At 38.4% G+C, this 16,058-nt stretch overlaps 1 protein-coding gene across 10 annotated transcripts in view; it reads right to left on the bottom strand.

Moving 5' to 3' along the window:
- Positions 1 to 16,058, bottom strand: part of TENM3 (teneurin transmembrane protein 3) — a 1,329,889-nt gene that overhangs the window by 300,686 nt on the left and 1,013,145 nt on the right. For 9 of the 10 annotated variants that reach the window (XM_035325081.1, XM_035325082.1, XM_035325083.1 and 6 more), the window contains one exon: positions 1,469 to 1,747. The exons of the other annotated variant lie outside the window; for it this stretch is intronic. In XM_035325081.1, coding sequence (XP_035180972.1) covers positions 1,469 to 1,747 — 279 coding nt within the window. The remainder of the gene's footprint in view (positions 1 to 1,468; positions 1,748 to 16,058) is intronic. 10 annotated transcript variants of the gene reach the window in all.

Here is a 16,058-nt window from a genome sequence, read left to right as displayed (position 1 = left end):
TTTTTTTCTAGACTGCTTTGCAGCTGAAATATCAACAGCCATCCAACATCTCCACTGCCAAAAGGAGGTAAGCACATACTCCTATCTTCCTTTTTCAAAGCTTGCTTCTGACTCAAAATAAATTTTCCAAGGATGAGACAAAATGCTTTTGAATATGGACAGCTGACTCCTCAGGTAACATGCAGCATTAATTCCAACACAAAAAAGCAAAATCCCATTTGAGGCAGCCATCTTGCACAGGAATCCAGCTAGAACCAGCCAGCGCAGGAAAGGCAGTGACTACAGCAGCTTTTAGTTTTGTGTTCTCAAACTGAAGTTCAAACAGTAAATAGGTAGGACAAAGCATTACTGCTTGTAGTTTAAAATACATGCGGTGCACTATTTTTTTGTACTTTTTTTTTTTTTTTTAACGATCACAGAAGTATCATATCATTGTGCTGCTTACCACAGTGTGTTACAGCTACGGCCAGAGGATAGAAATAAAATTGTTGCAGCTTATGTACAGCTGAGCAGACATGTTTAATAAATCAATAAACTGAAGCATATACATCCAGACAATAGCCATCTCACTCATTTTCATTTTTACTCATTTTTCCTTTATTCTTCTTTTGAATTTGTCGCATAGGAAGTCATGAAGTTAACAGAACAATCATTCTAATTCTAGTGAAGCCACAAGTCTTCTGCAAATAAAAATAAGTTAAAGACAAAATGTTTTCTAAGATTTGTGCACTTAGCATTTAACACCACATCAGGTTCTGTTCATAACCTCAAGATGAAGTACAAGATTTTGCAAAGCTTTAAGAGCGAATCAAGTCAATTGTATTAACCTCTTTTCATTTAAACACTAAACCTTAATATACAATGGTCATACCCCACATTCTACAAAGCTGTTTAGATTTTTCTTCCAGATTTTAATTGCACAGTAATCCAGTCCCCCAGGCACATCAAAGGCCACATGCCTCTTCACCACAATTCCAATTGCTCTCATCAGCTAGTGAGCTTAAAGCATGATCAAATTTGGTTTCCAATCACATGAACGCTGTTAATAAGCTATTCTTTGTGTTCATTCATCCATTCTAAGATTCTGCAACTTCTTTGAGATGTCTTAAAGAGGAGTTTACAACAAAACCTTGGATTGCAAGCTGGCCTCAGGGATCAACTTTATCAGCACTTACTTTGCTGCTCCCCAAAGGGTAACAGGTGACACGGCCCAAGATGAAACAGAGCTAATCTTATTTGCGATTAAACTCTTCCAAAATTACAGCTAAAACATCACGCCCAAAGCTTGCATTAGTTAGGATTGATAGTGAATATTGACTTTTCTGGGAAGGGGAGGTAAAAAAAAATAAGTAGATAAATAATTCAAGGCCAATCCTTGAACTTTTAATGACTTGCAATTATCGAGTGTCAACCAAAACAGCAAATAAAACATTGATTTATATATACGTGCATACGTGTAAGAACTTACCATTTTCACTGTCGGACTTGTTCTCATGTTCGGTATCAGTCAGAGTGAGGGCTGAGTTGGAACGGCTCGACAGACAGGAACTGCGCCCTGACTTGACCCCCCTGCCCCAAAGTCTCATGGCATGCTCTGGAGACATCACTCCTTCATTTTCAGTATCAGCATCTGACCCTGCACTGATAGAGTAACCTCTGTGGGGGAGCCCCATTTCCGCACAAAATGCCAGTCCTCGACGCGTTGCTGGTTCACAAACTCCTAACTGCCTTAGGGTAAAATTCTGTCCTGATTAGGGGAAAAAAAGATAACAAAACATGAGAATTAAAAAAAAATAAATAAAAAAATACAAAGCTAAAAGTAAAAACTCTTCATGTGTGTAATTTTCTCAGGCATCACATAAGGTGTTTTGTCAAAACTGCATATATTACAATCAAGTGGTTCCTTTTGTCTCCAGCTCTCAGCAGCGCCCCTTTTCAAACCTACTGCCTTAGCGCTGTTTTGTCAACTGCTTCAGCACATTAAAAGTGTTCCTGGGTAGGAGAGAAACAGAACAGAATCTGCAAACTAAGAGAAGCCAATTCAGCACATGAAAGGACTGAAAAGAAATGGCAAGCTTTTCTTTTCTCTCTACCCATTTTATTTTATTTTTCACTTTTCTGAGTGCGAAAGCAGTAGAAGTTATTTGTCAGGATTACCTTTTTTCGTCCAGGCTAGAAGCCTAAGCAACAGGATGTTTTTCTGTGCACCTGATGTAACAATGGAAAAACTAAATGGGAACACAACCAACTTCATCTTCAATAGATCTCTCTGCCCTCATTTAATACACAAATGTAAATAAATTGGGAATAAATTGTAGAACTGCCACCCATGACCTGCAGAACTGCAGTTAGTTGTTATTTTCCGTCTCTCTGAATCCTGAGAAACGATTTAGGCTTTCACTGCTGAAGCAGAGCCTGTACATTTTAAAGAGACTTTCAGCCTCTGTTTTGGGGCAGAGCAAGAGACATAAGTGAATCCCAAATGATTGTATTAATAAATTAGGTGCAATAAACTCATGACACTTCAATAACTTAAAGTCTCTAAATTATGTGACACTCAAAAATGACTGCCTTTTTAATGGCTGTGTCTTCATCCTGCTTTTATGTCCGCAGATTTAAGACACCATGTGATATATAGACACTTGGCAAGCTCATTTGCATGCCTATACCCACAATGCTTCTCCACTCTTGCTCACAGTTACTTCATAGCTCTGAGAACAAATTAGAATACATATTCAGCTCTTGAATCTGACAGGCATCCTAATTTCCCCCAAAATTAGTCGTTTAGTGTAAAAATACATGTTAGTAATATCTTTAAATCTTATAACGCAACAGATTCCTCTCCTTTAGAAATTAATAGAATTGCAGGAGTACGAATACAGAAGTGTAAGTAATTCCTGAAATATTAAGAGTTAAGGCCCTGGCCATTTATGTGTTTTAAGTGAGCCAGTTAATTACTTTATTGCTGTGGTCACACAAAGTTGTTGCTGAAAGTTTCTTTGCAGTCAGAACCATAAATTAATTCCGACAATGACTTTCATAATTAATGAAAATCTTTACTACAATTAGGCACAAAGCTAGCTACATTTATTATGCTGCTGTGAATACGGCTTAGAGTGAAGCTGGAGAGGTGCATCTCAAAGTAAATGCAACAGAAGCAAACATATCTATGACTATGGCAGAACAGTATGAGGAGTTTAAGATCCGGGATTATCACGTGCACTGACAGTACCTCGTCATTTTTTAAACTGTCATCCCGTGTGACATCATGCCAGATATTCAGGCATACTGAGAGCTGAAACTCAAGACAAGAAGCAAACAGGCCAAACAAACCACCCAGTGGTAACGGGGTCAGGGCAGAACACATGAAAGCACCTACAATGCTTCCTATTTAGCGTTTTGGCAAATATATGCTAAGGATGGCAGCTTAGCACCCTGCTGTCACGTGTTTGATAAATTATGACAAGAATCTAGGTTTCCAAACAGCTCCTGAAGCCAGAAGCCAGAGGAGGAGCCCACGTGCAGGTGTGTGAGCATGCCTGTGTATACACTCACACCCAGAGCGGCTGCTGAATGCTCACCGCATGGCTCAGAAAAGCAGCATTTTAGGAGCAAAATAGAAAAAAGAGGCTTAGGCTTTATGCCTGGCTCCCTGTTGCCTCCCAGACCTGGATTTTCAGGCTTGCAGACCCAAAAAGTGGGGAAGACTGGAGGCTGCAGCACCCAGCTCTGCAAAGCACCTCCCTGCACGCCCAGCAACCCTGGGGAGCCACCTGTGCAGACACAGCACTTCAGAGAGACTACTGAACCCTTCTTTTAATCATTTTTCTTTAAAAGTTTTTTATTTGTTACTTTTTAAACTGTTAGGCACACTGTTATTTGTAACAGAAACTCCTTCAGGCACTCACTCTACAGGAACAGCCATGGTCACTGTCTAGTAGACTGGGTCCCAGGCACAACATACCACCTAACCACCACTAATGGATTTTATTTGTACTTCATTTTACAACAACCTGCCTCCACATATAACATTTCCTGCTTTCCGCCCTTTTTTTTCCCCCCTCTTCTGAATGAGAAGGGAAAATAGCACGTCACAGCGCCAAAACGAAGCTCCAGTGCAACTGTGAAGACAGAAAAGGGGGCTGCTTACTGCTCTTTCATCGTGTTCAATATATTAAAGCTTTTTTGCTACACTGAAGTTTTACAGCATAGCCCAGAAATGTTGTAACAACAGCTTTAGAGACATCCGGCTCAATCATCTCCTGAATTAAAGCTTTCCTAAAAGCTTTACTAAGAGGATTGTACTCTGTGTAAGTTGGCTACACAAATGAAAAATAAGCAAAAAGTTGACATGGAAAAATACGTCTTTATGTAGGAATTTATATCCCAGAGGAAATCATACATACACAATACAAAAAACTGACATTATCTTAAGATTCACCGACAATGAAAACAAGAGACTAGAAAAAATGTTCAGGATCCAGGGGAAGCTGAACACAGCTGGGACACAGAATTAGCGGGCAGGAGACTGGAAGAGGGGCTTTTATCTGCTAGGGAATGATACTACCAAAAAAATTGGAAAGGAAGTTGTAGGGCTCAGCAGAAAAGAGTATGAAGACAGGATGTTCTCCCTCCTGTGTTCGTAACATTTCTAATTAACCTTTCCAGGATGACTTGGATGTGAGGGATTTAATCATCAGTTTCTTACACTACACACACATTTGCAATTTCTCCCACTGACAATTGGTGCCTCATCATTTTGTAAGGACTTGGTGACTGTAATGAACTCATTTCTGAGAAGAAAACACAGAAGAAAGAGTAAATCGGTGTTTATAATGCTTTGTGGTTGTTTTTCCTTTCCTTTACAAGAAGCATGAAGTGAAAAATGGAGAAAGAAATTAGACAGTGTTTCAAGGAAACTTATTTGGGAGACAACGCTGGGGTTTCGGGATAATCCGGAGTTATGTTAGGCTTTAAAAACTGACAATAACACTGTTACTACCACTCTACCATTAGACATTGCCATCTCTCTTGGCTTGGAATATCAATTTACAGTTAGTGTAAGGAATGCTGACAGCATCCACTTGTCCAGATGAACAAAATTAACATTATAACTAGAGAATAACTTCCAGGAGCTTCTACAGCAATCGCTGTTAGAAGTGCAGCATTTGCCAACAGTAACCATACAGACCCCCCTGAACGACCGCGTATGAGTGGTGCACTTCTTTAACTACATCAAGTAAATACAAAAAAGTATACCAAGATACTTTTGATATACAGAAATTTTATGTTATATATTTATATGTATGTGTATATACACATATGTATATATACATATATATGATCATGTATGTGTATATACATACATACACTGGGATTTTATATATATATATATATAAATTTCTCTGCCAGGACCACACAGGTTTTATTTATCTAGAAATGTAAATAATTTCTTTAATCAAATACTGCATATATAAACAAGTTCAATGTATGCAGAATTTACACATTATTTTAGGTCAGAATTTCACAGCTGAAATTAAGTGGCAATCTGTTGTACCTGTGCCATAGTTGTTTCACTGGCCTAAATTGGAGAAGTTAGTCAAAGACTTCCACAATAACTTAAGCTTCAAGTTGGAAATGCTATGTGTGGAAAAGGATTTTTGAAGAGGACTAGTGAACAAAATGAAAAAGGTCACACGGTTTTTCAGTTGTCAGTGCTTGCTCTAAGTTGGCTCTGCACTAACACACGGATATTCTCTTAAAATGACAAACCATGAAAATGGGAAAAGAAACTAACAGAAGGTATGAACAAAAAAAAAAAACAGAGAATTTGTCAGCACCTCCAGATACCACCACTGACCTTAGCAATCCATTACCCACTGTGAAAGTCTGCAAGTCAGGTTTTAGCAACAATGGAACAACAATTTTGGAAACAAGTGAAAGAAAACACCCCCAAACTAAAGAGCCTCCAGAGCATCTGCCTAGATAGTATAAACACACACACACACCCCTCTTTCAAACCTAAGAAGTTGTGTTTGAGTGCCTTTGCTGTCTTTGGTTTTGTCATAACGGGATAGAGCTAGTACCAAAAAGGCAGAGGTCCCAAATGCACCCACCTCCATGCTCAACCTTGTGCCTTGGGTAGAGTTCTGTTCTTGCTTAAAGCTCTGACGAAGTTTCATTCCCCTTCTGCTGTCTCCGTGTCCCTCATTACTTGTCAGTCCCCTTTTCTAATTTTAAGACTCGGCAATATTCTTCCTTTGCATCCTGCCTTCATCTGCCTGTGACACCTTTGTGCCACCCAAGATCACTCCCAGATGCATTTTTTCCCCTCTAATCACACTGTGGTAATGCATTGTAAAAAACTAAATTGTGAAACAACTAAAGCAACACATGCAAAACAAAATACAATGATGGTCCATGAGAGAACCAGTCTTCTCACTTTTGTCTCCCTTACATTTCTGCTTCCCTACTTAATCTTTTTGTTGTTGTTTTTTAACTAAAAGAAGACTAAACTAAATTATTTAGGAAGTAAATGAAGAAGAGTGTTTTTCTCATTTCTATTTCTTTGTCTGCAGACTAGAGCACACAAACAGTTCCTCGTAATACAATTCTTATAAGCAGCACTGGTCTGAAAAGCACTGATGTTGTTTTCTGCTATCTGGATATTAGGAATTACTTATTTTTGTACCATGCTCAGCTAATACTCAGAATGGGCACATTTCTTCTATTTGAAACTCCTCACCTGGAGCTCATTCTCAGTACTTCTGAATACTTTCTGTAGAGCTTCTCTACAGAAGCTACACCATGTCTACGCCACGTCTCTGAAACACTTCATCACTCCTGTAGGACCTAGAGCTCCACACCACTGGTTCGACAGCAGCTTGCCTTCCTAACTCACGTACATGAGAGCTACAAGGAATAGCTCTGCTAACTGCAAGTTGGCTGGACTGATCACTTTGCTAATTCTTAAAAAAAAAAAATAATAAAATACAGCATTCAATCGTGTGCAAGTAAAAGATGGAAAAAAAAAAAAGAAGTTTCTTTGTATAGAATGATAAGCAGGAGAACTGCTCAGTTCTCAGACTAGACAGTCACTACTGGGCCACTAAGAAGACGTTTTCTTTGTAGATGCACGAAGCAGAGCTGCACTGGTTTAGCAAGAATCCCAAGCAAACCTATGGGATCTGAAACATTACTTACTACTAAGTGTCAATTCTGATTGGTTTCTCAATGGAAAAAATATACATTTTTGTTGTAAATAAAATATGAGTTTTACTTCTCCGTTTACCAGGGGCACAGAGAACACGACAGACTTTCTAAGGCACTCTTTTCTAAGGTCTTGAGAAAAAGGAAATAAAATTGGAAGCAAATGTATTTTAAGAAAACAAGTTTGCTGGAAATGAAAGGATGAAGATTTTAGAAAAGGAACTGGCAAAAGATAGAGGCTCTGCATGCTCTACAAAGCTCTGATAAGAAGTGTACAAATGCTGTCTCTGGGATTCTGAGTGAAGCAAGTAGAATACGGTTACAAAAAAGAGAGAATGAGAAATAGATGTGATACCATTCGTTCTGTCACACAAACTCCATGGCATATTTACTAAACAGGAGCTTTCAAAGCTGGACTTGTAGAGTTCTCCTTGCCAGGATGCAAGAAACTGCAGTAGAGACTGACGAGTAATAAGCTTTGCCTGTGTTAACAAGTATTTTTTCTGATCTGCCTTTTATTTTTTTAATTTCTTCTTTCTGATTTTCTTTTTTTGGTTTTATGAAGGTTATCTATGAAACTTAAAACATCCTAATCCACTGAGTCACGTTTTTAACCTGGTTTTAATTCCTCTGTTTTTCTTCAAGCTCACCACAAGCTTGTTCCTCATAACCTCTTCATTTCTCCTTCTCAACCTCTCTGCTCCATTCAGTTTTCCATCTTAACCACCTTTCCTCGCCATTACCTGATTTAGAGTGGAGCTCTGAGATGCATATGAAAGAACGCTGTTTCTAAATAACACAAACAGCATTAAACTGTATTACTCTGAGCAAACATTACCCCCCTGCTCTTCCATTCCTTACGGGTTTCCAAGAGCATGGAGGGAACAAAGTCACCATCGCAGCGACTCACGAGCAGGTTTGCACAAGCTACACAGAGTTCTCTGAGCTGCACTTACTCTGCCACTTTTGGTAGAAGAGTTTTTCATGAAAAAAAAAAAAAACCAACAAAATTGAGCCAATTCTACAAAGAAAATACCCACTCTTATTATTCAGAGAGGAATAAAGTATTTAAAACCTGATATTTAGACTAGCCATGTATTCATACTGGCAGCAAGCTACAGAATCACAAGGAACATGGCTTTAAACACTAGTCTGGGAATTTTTCTTTTAATAAACAGATCAGAATAGATGGAAGTGGAATGAAGTTTCTTCCTGCCACTAGTTTTCCAAATCAGGGTTCAAACATGCAGACTCTTCTGTGTGGTACAGGGGACTCAATTTTATTCCCTGAGGGTGGCAGGGGATCCTCAGTACTAATCCACAGACGAGAACAGAAGAAGCACTTCTTAATCCAGTGTAAGGATAAAGGACTGTTCATCAAGCCCTTCTGAAGGTACTGCAGAATAAGATTAAAGTCAATTGAAGATAATTTCACAATTGCACAATTCAAAGCTTCAAGCTACAGCATCAACAGTCATGTTCCAGAAAATGAATTACTAATTCAAACCTTACAGTTCCAAACTGTTGGATTTTATATAAAAATCAGGTTTTCTGAATATGAGTGAGTAACAAAGAATCCAAATTAAGGGCAACTAGCATGGCTGTCCAGAACATGGGCAGCAAGGAAAAAAAAGAGGATTCTGTGGATTTAAAAAAGAAATACAATACCACGAGTAGCAAGGAATGCAAAGTCTCGATCATAACCAGAATGACAGTATAGACATTTTTAGGCCTCTCTCTTAAACTTTGGATCCTGGGACCAGTGCGAATCATCAACATCTCAGCATCCATTTATTACAAAATACAAATAAAGCCTAAATTTGATAGATGTGAAGAAAATATGACCCAAGGGTGTGCAATGCAGAGATGATGGATATCCAGTCTACAGAGAGCCTAAAACCACAGACCTGACAGGTATGAACTGCCACATTAAGGTCAGTATGATGCTAATGACATGACATATGGCTTGAAATGGGGAAAGAAGGTGAGGAGGAGGGAGGCAGCAAGGAGGAAAGCATGCACAATAGAGCTCAGGCTCACTGCTCTTCCTCCAGACGTGGAGGAGAGAACTCTGCACCATTACGTCTGCCTTTCTAGGAGAAAAGGCACGTCTGCCACCCCAAGCGAGTGGACAGACCCACAGAGGGACGTGTCTCACAGCATGGTAGAAAACTTGATTAGTTCAACGGGCTCTGAACTGGTGTAAAGAAATGTATGTATGATATTCAGAGTAGCCCCATACGTTCCTATTCGCACAATTTCATAAACAAGTACACCACATTCACGGGAATCCATTCTGCAGTGTATAAGCAGAACGAGCCCTTGGACCATCACTGCAGGTAAGCACAAGGAACAACAGGAATAACGGACCCAAGAACTTCTGCAGAAAGCCTCTATAACTCCCTCTCTCAAGCACACTTCCCTTCACATAGCCACAACAGGGGTCACATCCTGTTTAATTTAGATTTTCTAGCAGGACGTCCTTCATGCTGAAGAAAAGAAAGGGTTTATGACTCAGATAAATTTGTGGCATGGCAAATCAAAACAGTACAAACATGGAACATGAGGCACATGTTCTGATGGCTCTTCCATTTCCTCTTCTGGCTTTAATAAGCTAAGTAACACTAATTACTGGCTCTCAAGCCAGTAAGTTTTAACATTTTAGATTACTTTCAGAAAGTATCAACCATCTGAGCAATTATTCCTACTTCAGATCTGTTTCATTTTCCACATAAATTTGCCACTGATGGAACAAGTAGTCCCTCGTAGGCTGGCCTACAGTCCTGAGTCTCAGCCCTAAGCACTAAATAAATCAACAGATGGGACTCCTCAGCCTCTGCATCCCTTGCCCACCCAGTTTCTGACAGCACGCTTCTCCAGCTTTGACCTCTTCATCAATATTAACACCCTGAAGTAATCTTTCAAAGTCACGCATGTGATCCATTTATCTCCCCAGTCCTCTGGTCAGGTTTTATTATGAATAGGAGTGACATATACATCTCACCATGTGAACTGCAGAGAGCTACAAGAGCAATTGCAAACCTTCTACAATACCTTCCTTTCCATGGCTGAAAGTCCTTGTGAAGGCCCTGCGTTCACCTTAAAAATCTGTAATCATTAAGATCAAGAAGTTAATTCTCTTATTTTACAATAAGAGACTAGTCAAAGACAAGGTTTTTACTCTGTGGACCAAGGCCATGTAGAAATGCCTGATCAAGCATTGCACTGCCAATAACCAAGGTTGATTTTTCCCTGGAGAATCACAATTGCCCTTTGTCTCCAGATCCATAGCTCATCTGCGGACCATGACCCACAAGGGGCCAATTTCCACTAGATGAATACCTTGGAGAAAGCATTTGTATCACTGAGCATGAGCTAAATATACTCCTAACCAAATGAAAGTGAAATGTTTTTCTTAGTACCACTCTGTAGCTAATAGAATAACTTTAAAAGTCAACAGATCCTTATCACCTGGAACCTGAAAACCAATTAACTTCTTATTGTTGCTTTAAGAAGTAACTAGTATAGCAATGTAAGATGATAACATTACTTAGCACTTACAGCGCTTTTCATCTTCAAAGAATTTTGCAAACATAAACTAATTAATCTTCCCAACACGCCTGCAAGGTGGTAAGTGTTATTCCTGCATTACAGAGAAAAACAAAACAAAACAAAAAAAAAAAAACAGCTAAAAACCTGTGGCAGGAGGTTACGTGCTTAGCTCAAGGCCACAAAATTACCCAGAACATAGTGGCATTGTGCTTCTTACAAGAGGTAGCTACTCAAATCAGGCAGATACTGCAGGCAGCTGTGTTTTAGCATAACAAAAATGTATCTGTCAGAACCACGGTAAGGACACATTCTGCACTGCAGCTCCCGACATAAAACTCCACTTCTAAGAGCTGCCTCAGATTTCGAGAGACAGCATTTGCCATGTCCCTGAATGGTGATTAATTTGCTCATCAGGAGATCGCAAAGTCACTTGCGTATCATTTCATACCCTCCTGTATATAATCTGCAAAGCAGGCTGATTCAGTTCTAGCGAGAAGCCCTTGCCTACTCAATAGTCAAAATCAGTTCATCAATAAGGTGTAGTAGAAGGTCAACAATGGTCTTACCTATCCTTCCACTGCCTCACACAGGCAAGTCTGAAGTACACGAGCTTTAGGTTTAAAACCACAACCATCTAAATCCCTTAATCCTAGAGTTGACATTTACGGTGACTAAAAAGATTAATCATTTTGCTACCCAAATAAGTCATTTTAAGTAGCTAATATTTAAAAGCAATAAACTTTGGAGTCCTATTACATTAGGAGTTGCAATTCATGCTTCATGTTTCTGAAGTCTTAAAAATGAATCCCTGACAGTGTTTAACATCTTAAATAATTAAATAAAATTGTCCTAGCATATACAGCACTACTTCAGGTCCTTCTTCTGCTGAATGGTGAGATTCTTCCAGCAGCAAAATCTAATTGTCATGGGAGGGACATCTGAACAGTAGCTAGGATTCATCATCACAATGTAATGTACTCTGCATGGCTTTGTTTTTTGACAGCCTCCTATCAGTGATCCAGCACATTGTGAAGGAAAGAATTTCTTTTTCTTTGCTTCTTTGTTAAGTTCAGCCCCTCTTTTTGCAGCTCCATGGAGTTATTAGACTCCTAAGTATTTCAGAAGAGTAAAGACACAAAAACATGCACACAAGTACCTTCTCCTGCCAAACTGAAAGGGGCAGCATGAAAAGAAATTCACGGTGAGGCTTTGCTGACAACCAATTGTGCTGAATGATAAACACAGTGAACTCGTTCTCGCTGCCAGGTATAAAGACCAACTAACTACCTCCAGGCTAAACTATAGATAACATCAATCTCTCAAAAAGTAAAAATTTAACAAAACCTGCACTACCTCATCGCCTCTTCTGTTAGCAAAAGGTGTCCTGCAGCTCAGCACTTCATTTCATGCAGTTCACAAACAGTGCTTTAAGTATTTTGTATGAAAATGTGAACACGCACAAATCTACAGTGTATCCTGCCACCTGCGCTCATGGTTAGCCTCCCATTCCCACACTAAATCTCACTGACTTGATATGTGGATCACATTGTAAGATCATTGTACTGTCTTGCATCAACAAAAATCTCTGAAATACAATGATGGTTACATAACTAGTATTGCATATTGCTCTCTTCCTTTCAAAATGTATCTGTATAAGTAAAATAAAGTTTTTGCATGCCAGTATTTTTCTTGCTAACACAATGCATCCACATAAAAAGCTTTTCAGTTCCCGTGAGTCTTGCTGGTTTGATTCATGATAAGCTTCAAATTGTTTGCAAATTATTATATTAATAATTCCATTTATTTTTCCAAATGCAATTAAAAAAATACAATTTACTATCTGTAGTTCTACAATCCTTCCCTCCTAATCCATAGTCATGCAACACTTTCAGATATTTTTGTGGAGCACTCTCCTATGTACATTTTATCACTTCTCACAGCAATTTAATTTTTGTAAATACAGGGATTTCTCTCTGAGCAACAGAGAAATTTAACTTCATACATTCAGCTTTAATCCTGAATTCAGTAAAATACTTGGGCATATTCCAAAGCATATGCATTTAGGCTGCTGAATTCAATTAGAGAAGTTGTATATTTAAATTAGACTGCTCATTATAGTTGGATACTTGGAAGCATAAGTAAATAGCTATCGTCTTCCTCTCTAACGCAAACAGCAAGCAATCATATCATCACACTTCAGAAAGTAAACAGTCTCTCATGGTGCTATATCCACTGTCAAGGATGAGATTAGATATCTTCTCAAACATGCGATGTAAAATCCAGTATGTAGCTGAAAAATACTTTTCATTAAAAAAACGTAAGGTCTTTATTTACACGTCTGGGTACAGAGTTTAATTACTCACACATTCACCAGTTTTTTTCATCTTATGTGGGGATTAACAACAAAGTGAAAACAAATAAATAAATTAGAAGCTCTAAAAACAGTAGGCTATATAATCCTTTCCTGAAGAGTTTAAAAACAAAACCAGTCTTGCGACACATGAAGGAGCTTGAGAAGAAGGTGAGGAGACCGCAGCAGGTCTCTCTCCCTAAAGTTAACTGAACGTATGTTGCCTAGACCAAGTCCCTTCTTAAAAATGCATACCCACGCTTCCAATCTTGTCAGCTGGGTTTCAAAAATAACAAAGATAATTGTAGTCATATAATAATTCATGTTAAAATATTTTAATATTTGTTTTAAATGCTGTTTTTAGAAAAAAAAAGGAGAAACATACTTTTAGGCTGTTACCTCAATTTATGCAATTAATCTCAAGGAACAGAAATTCAGCGGACAAGGAAAGATTCTGTGAGAGGAGCTGATAATTGGAGAACTTCCTCTCCACAAGTGAAGATTTCCTGGGATAACACCACCACTAAATGGGACACACCTGTCTCCTACAGCAGCATTCCCTTCTGAACTATACCATGGATTTTGGAAGTAGGAATACCAGAGATGCGTAGGTGAGACCAATCAGGCAGAAGAGGTGGTAAATTTCTGACACATTATCAAAAAGCTTTGAAGGGCTTCACCCCACAATACCTGCTGAAATAACTCACTGACATTTTTAAATTGTGCCTGATTTGAGAGGCTCAAGAAATTCATATAACTGCTCCAGTAGCTTTCCACTGGACACTGGAAATTTGATAATATTCTGCACAATCTGGGCAAAAGAAATGAAACACTGGTCATCAAGAATTTAAAAAATTAATTTCCAACTAAAGGCATTTATTAACATGACTTTTTTTTTTTTAAAAAAAAAAAAGATATATTTTCTGTTGGTTTAGCAGACTAGTATGCAATTAGACTCTCAAAGAAGCAACATATCTGCACTCTATTTCTAGACAGGAGCAAAAAAAATAAAGGGAAGCATGTTTTATATATTATTTAAAAACCTTTAGAATGACCTTGAACACCTTTTCCACCAAATGCTTCCAGTACCAGAAGCAGTAAATTCTCTCAAAGATGAATCAAAGGAACACAGTACCTAAGACTGCAAAACAAGCCCTTTCTAAACTGACCCTATCAAAAGCTGCAGGTAGTCCCTGAAGGTGCTACAACAGCAAGCATTAGAGGAAGCCAATAAGCCATACAAGAAAAATTGAAAGGACAATGAGAAAAATCAAATGGTGACAGATGACAGCACCGAGACCACTGAAAAATGAAGATGACACTACACATCCAAGACCTACAGATGTGTAACTTATTGCATATTAGACAGTAAGTATTACGTACTTTTCTGAAGAAAATGGAGAGGAAAAAAAACCGCAAGCCCCTGTGCTTCATCGTATGTGGCATGCCCGATTACTTAATTTCTTCCATTTCATTATTTTTGTTTAAAGAGAACAGTACTCTATTCAGGGAACAGTTTGTGAATTCGTAGTTAGGGAACATTAAATAAACAGTGCCTATTTTGATATAATTTTGTCACTACTACTCTGAAAGCATCTATAGTATGGGCCTTAGAAAACTTCATTCCTCTTGATTTTTCCTTCGTAAAGTAACAGGATCAAGGTGACTAATGACTTAAACTTGAAAGCAGTGATGACCTGAAGTTTCAACACATCACAGAAACCAAAAATACACAGCAGAAAGCAGACAGGCTACAGTAGCAGCAATCCTCAGTTACATGAGCCTAAGAGAAATATTTTTATTTCCTTTGCAAACATTCGTAGGGAAAAAAGTCAACACCATCTGCACAGCTCTAATTCTAATGTAAAGTTATTCTACTTGGAACAACGAAAAACCACCAATGGGAAAATATTTTTAAACATTTCTAAAGTTAAAACTAAAGTCTTTCTCACAAGGAGAAAGCTTTCTCTATCTACCCCTAAAACTATTTTTGTTTCCACAAAAAAGAGAGTGTAGCTTTACGCAGAAAACTGAGGTTTCATTTCAAACAGCTCCTGGCCTTTCTTTATTCTTTTAGATAGCTGGGATGCAGTACTCCACACATTCCAGTATTTTTTTTTCCCCTTATATTAAGTATTTTTGTTGTGGAACCCTAGAAATGCAAATTAAAGAGATTACAATTGAATTTGAAAGTGATGCATGAGTGCTTGACCCTAACTGGAGATAAATGCAACCTCATAGAATCAGAAGGGACCTCTTGAGACCATCTAGTCCAAACCCTCTGCTCAAGTACTGTCAGCTACAGCAAACTGCTCGGGGCCATATCCAGCTGGGTTTTGTATATCGCCAAGGGTATTAGATTCTCTCATCTCTCTACAGTCCTGGACTCAAAAATTTAATGGTAAAAGACACCAACCAGATAGCATCTGATTAGATATCATAAATATCCACTAAAAGCAAGCAAACAAAATACCACCACGCAAACAAAAAACCCCACATAAATAAACCAAACATCTAAGTAATTTACCTAATTTACTTGCTCTACAGTGCTCCATTACTGAGTTGTTATATTTTTCGTTTACTCAGCCTCACATACTGTATTTTTCAGCAATCCTGTTATAGTGCCTTGTGTTCTTGAAACAGCTGTATTCATTTATTTGATTAATTTTGAAGCTATTTACATTTTAGGGATAATGGAGTGGCAATCTTTTGGACAATCCATTCATCAGATTAATTTATGCTGGGGGTCTAGTTTTTAAACTGTAAGGCCTGAATACTTCACACTTGAAAATGCAATGTTGTCAGTGAGCCACTGACCAACACGGACCATTTACGTAACTTTCCTGTGCATCATATATTATGTATTTCAAAGATGGTGCATAATGCTTTCCCATCTTTGTAAAATATTCAGGGAGATACAGATGAAGTGTACTGTGTCTGTAGAGTA

This window comes from Oxyura jamaicensis, chromosome 4 (genome assembly GCF_011077185.1).
Source record: "Oxyura jamaicensis isolate SHBP4307 breed ruddy duck chromosome 4, BPBGC_Ojam_1.0, whole genome shotgun sequence".
In the NCBI taxonomy this organism is placed as follows: Eukaryota; Metazoa; Chordata; class Aves; order Anseriformes; family Anatidae; genus Oxyura; species Oxyura jamaicensis.
The sequence above is the reverse complement of the archived record's forward strand: the minus strand, read 5'-3'. Positions and strand labels throughout refer to the sequence as shown.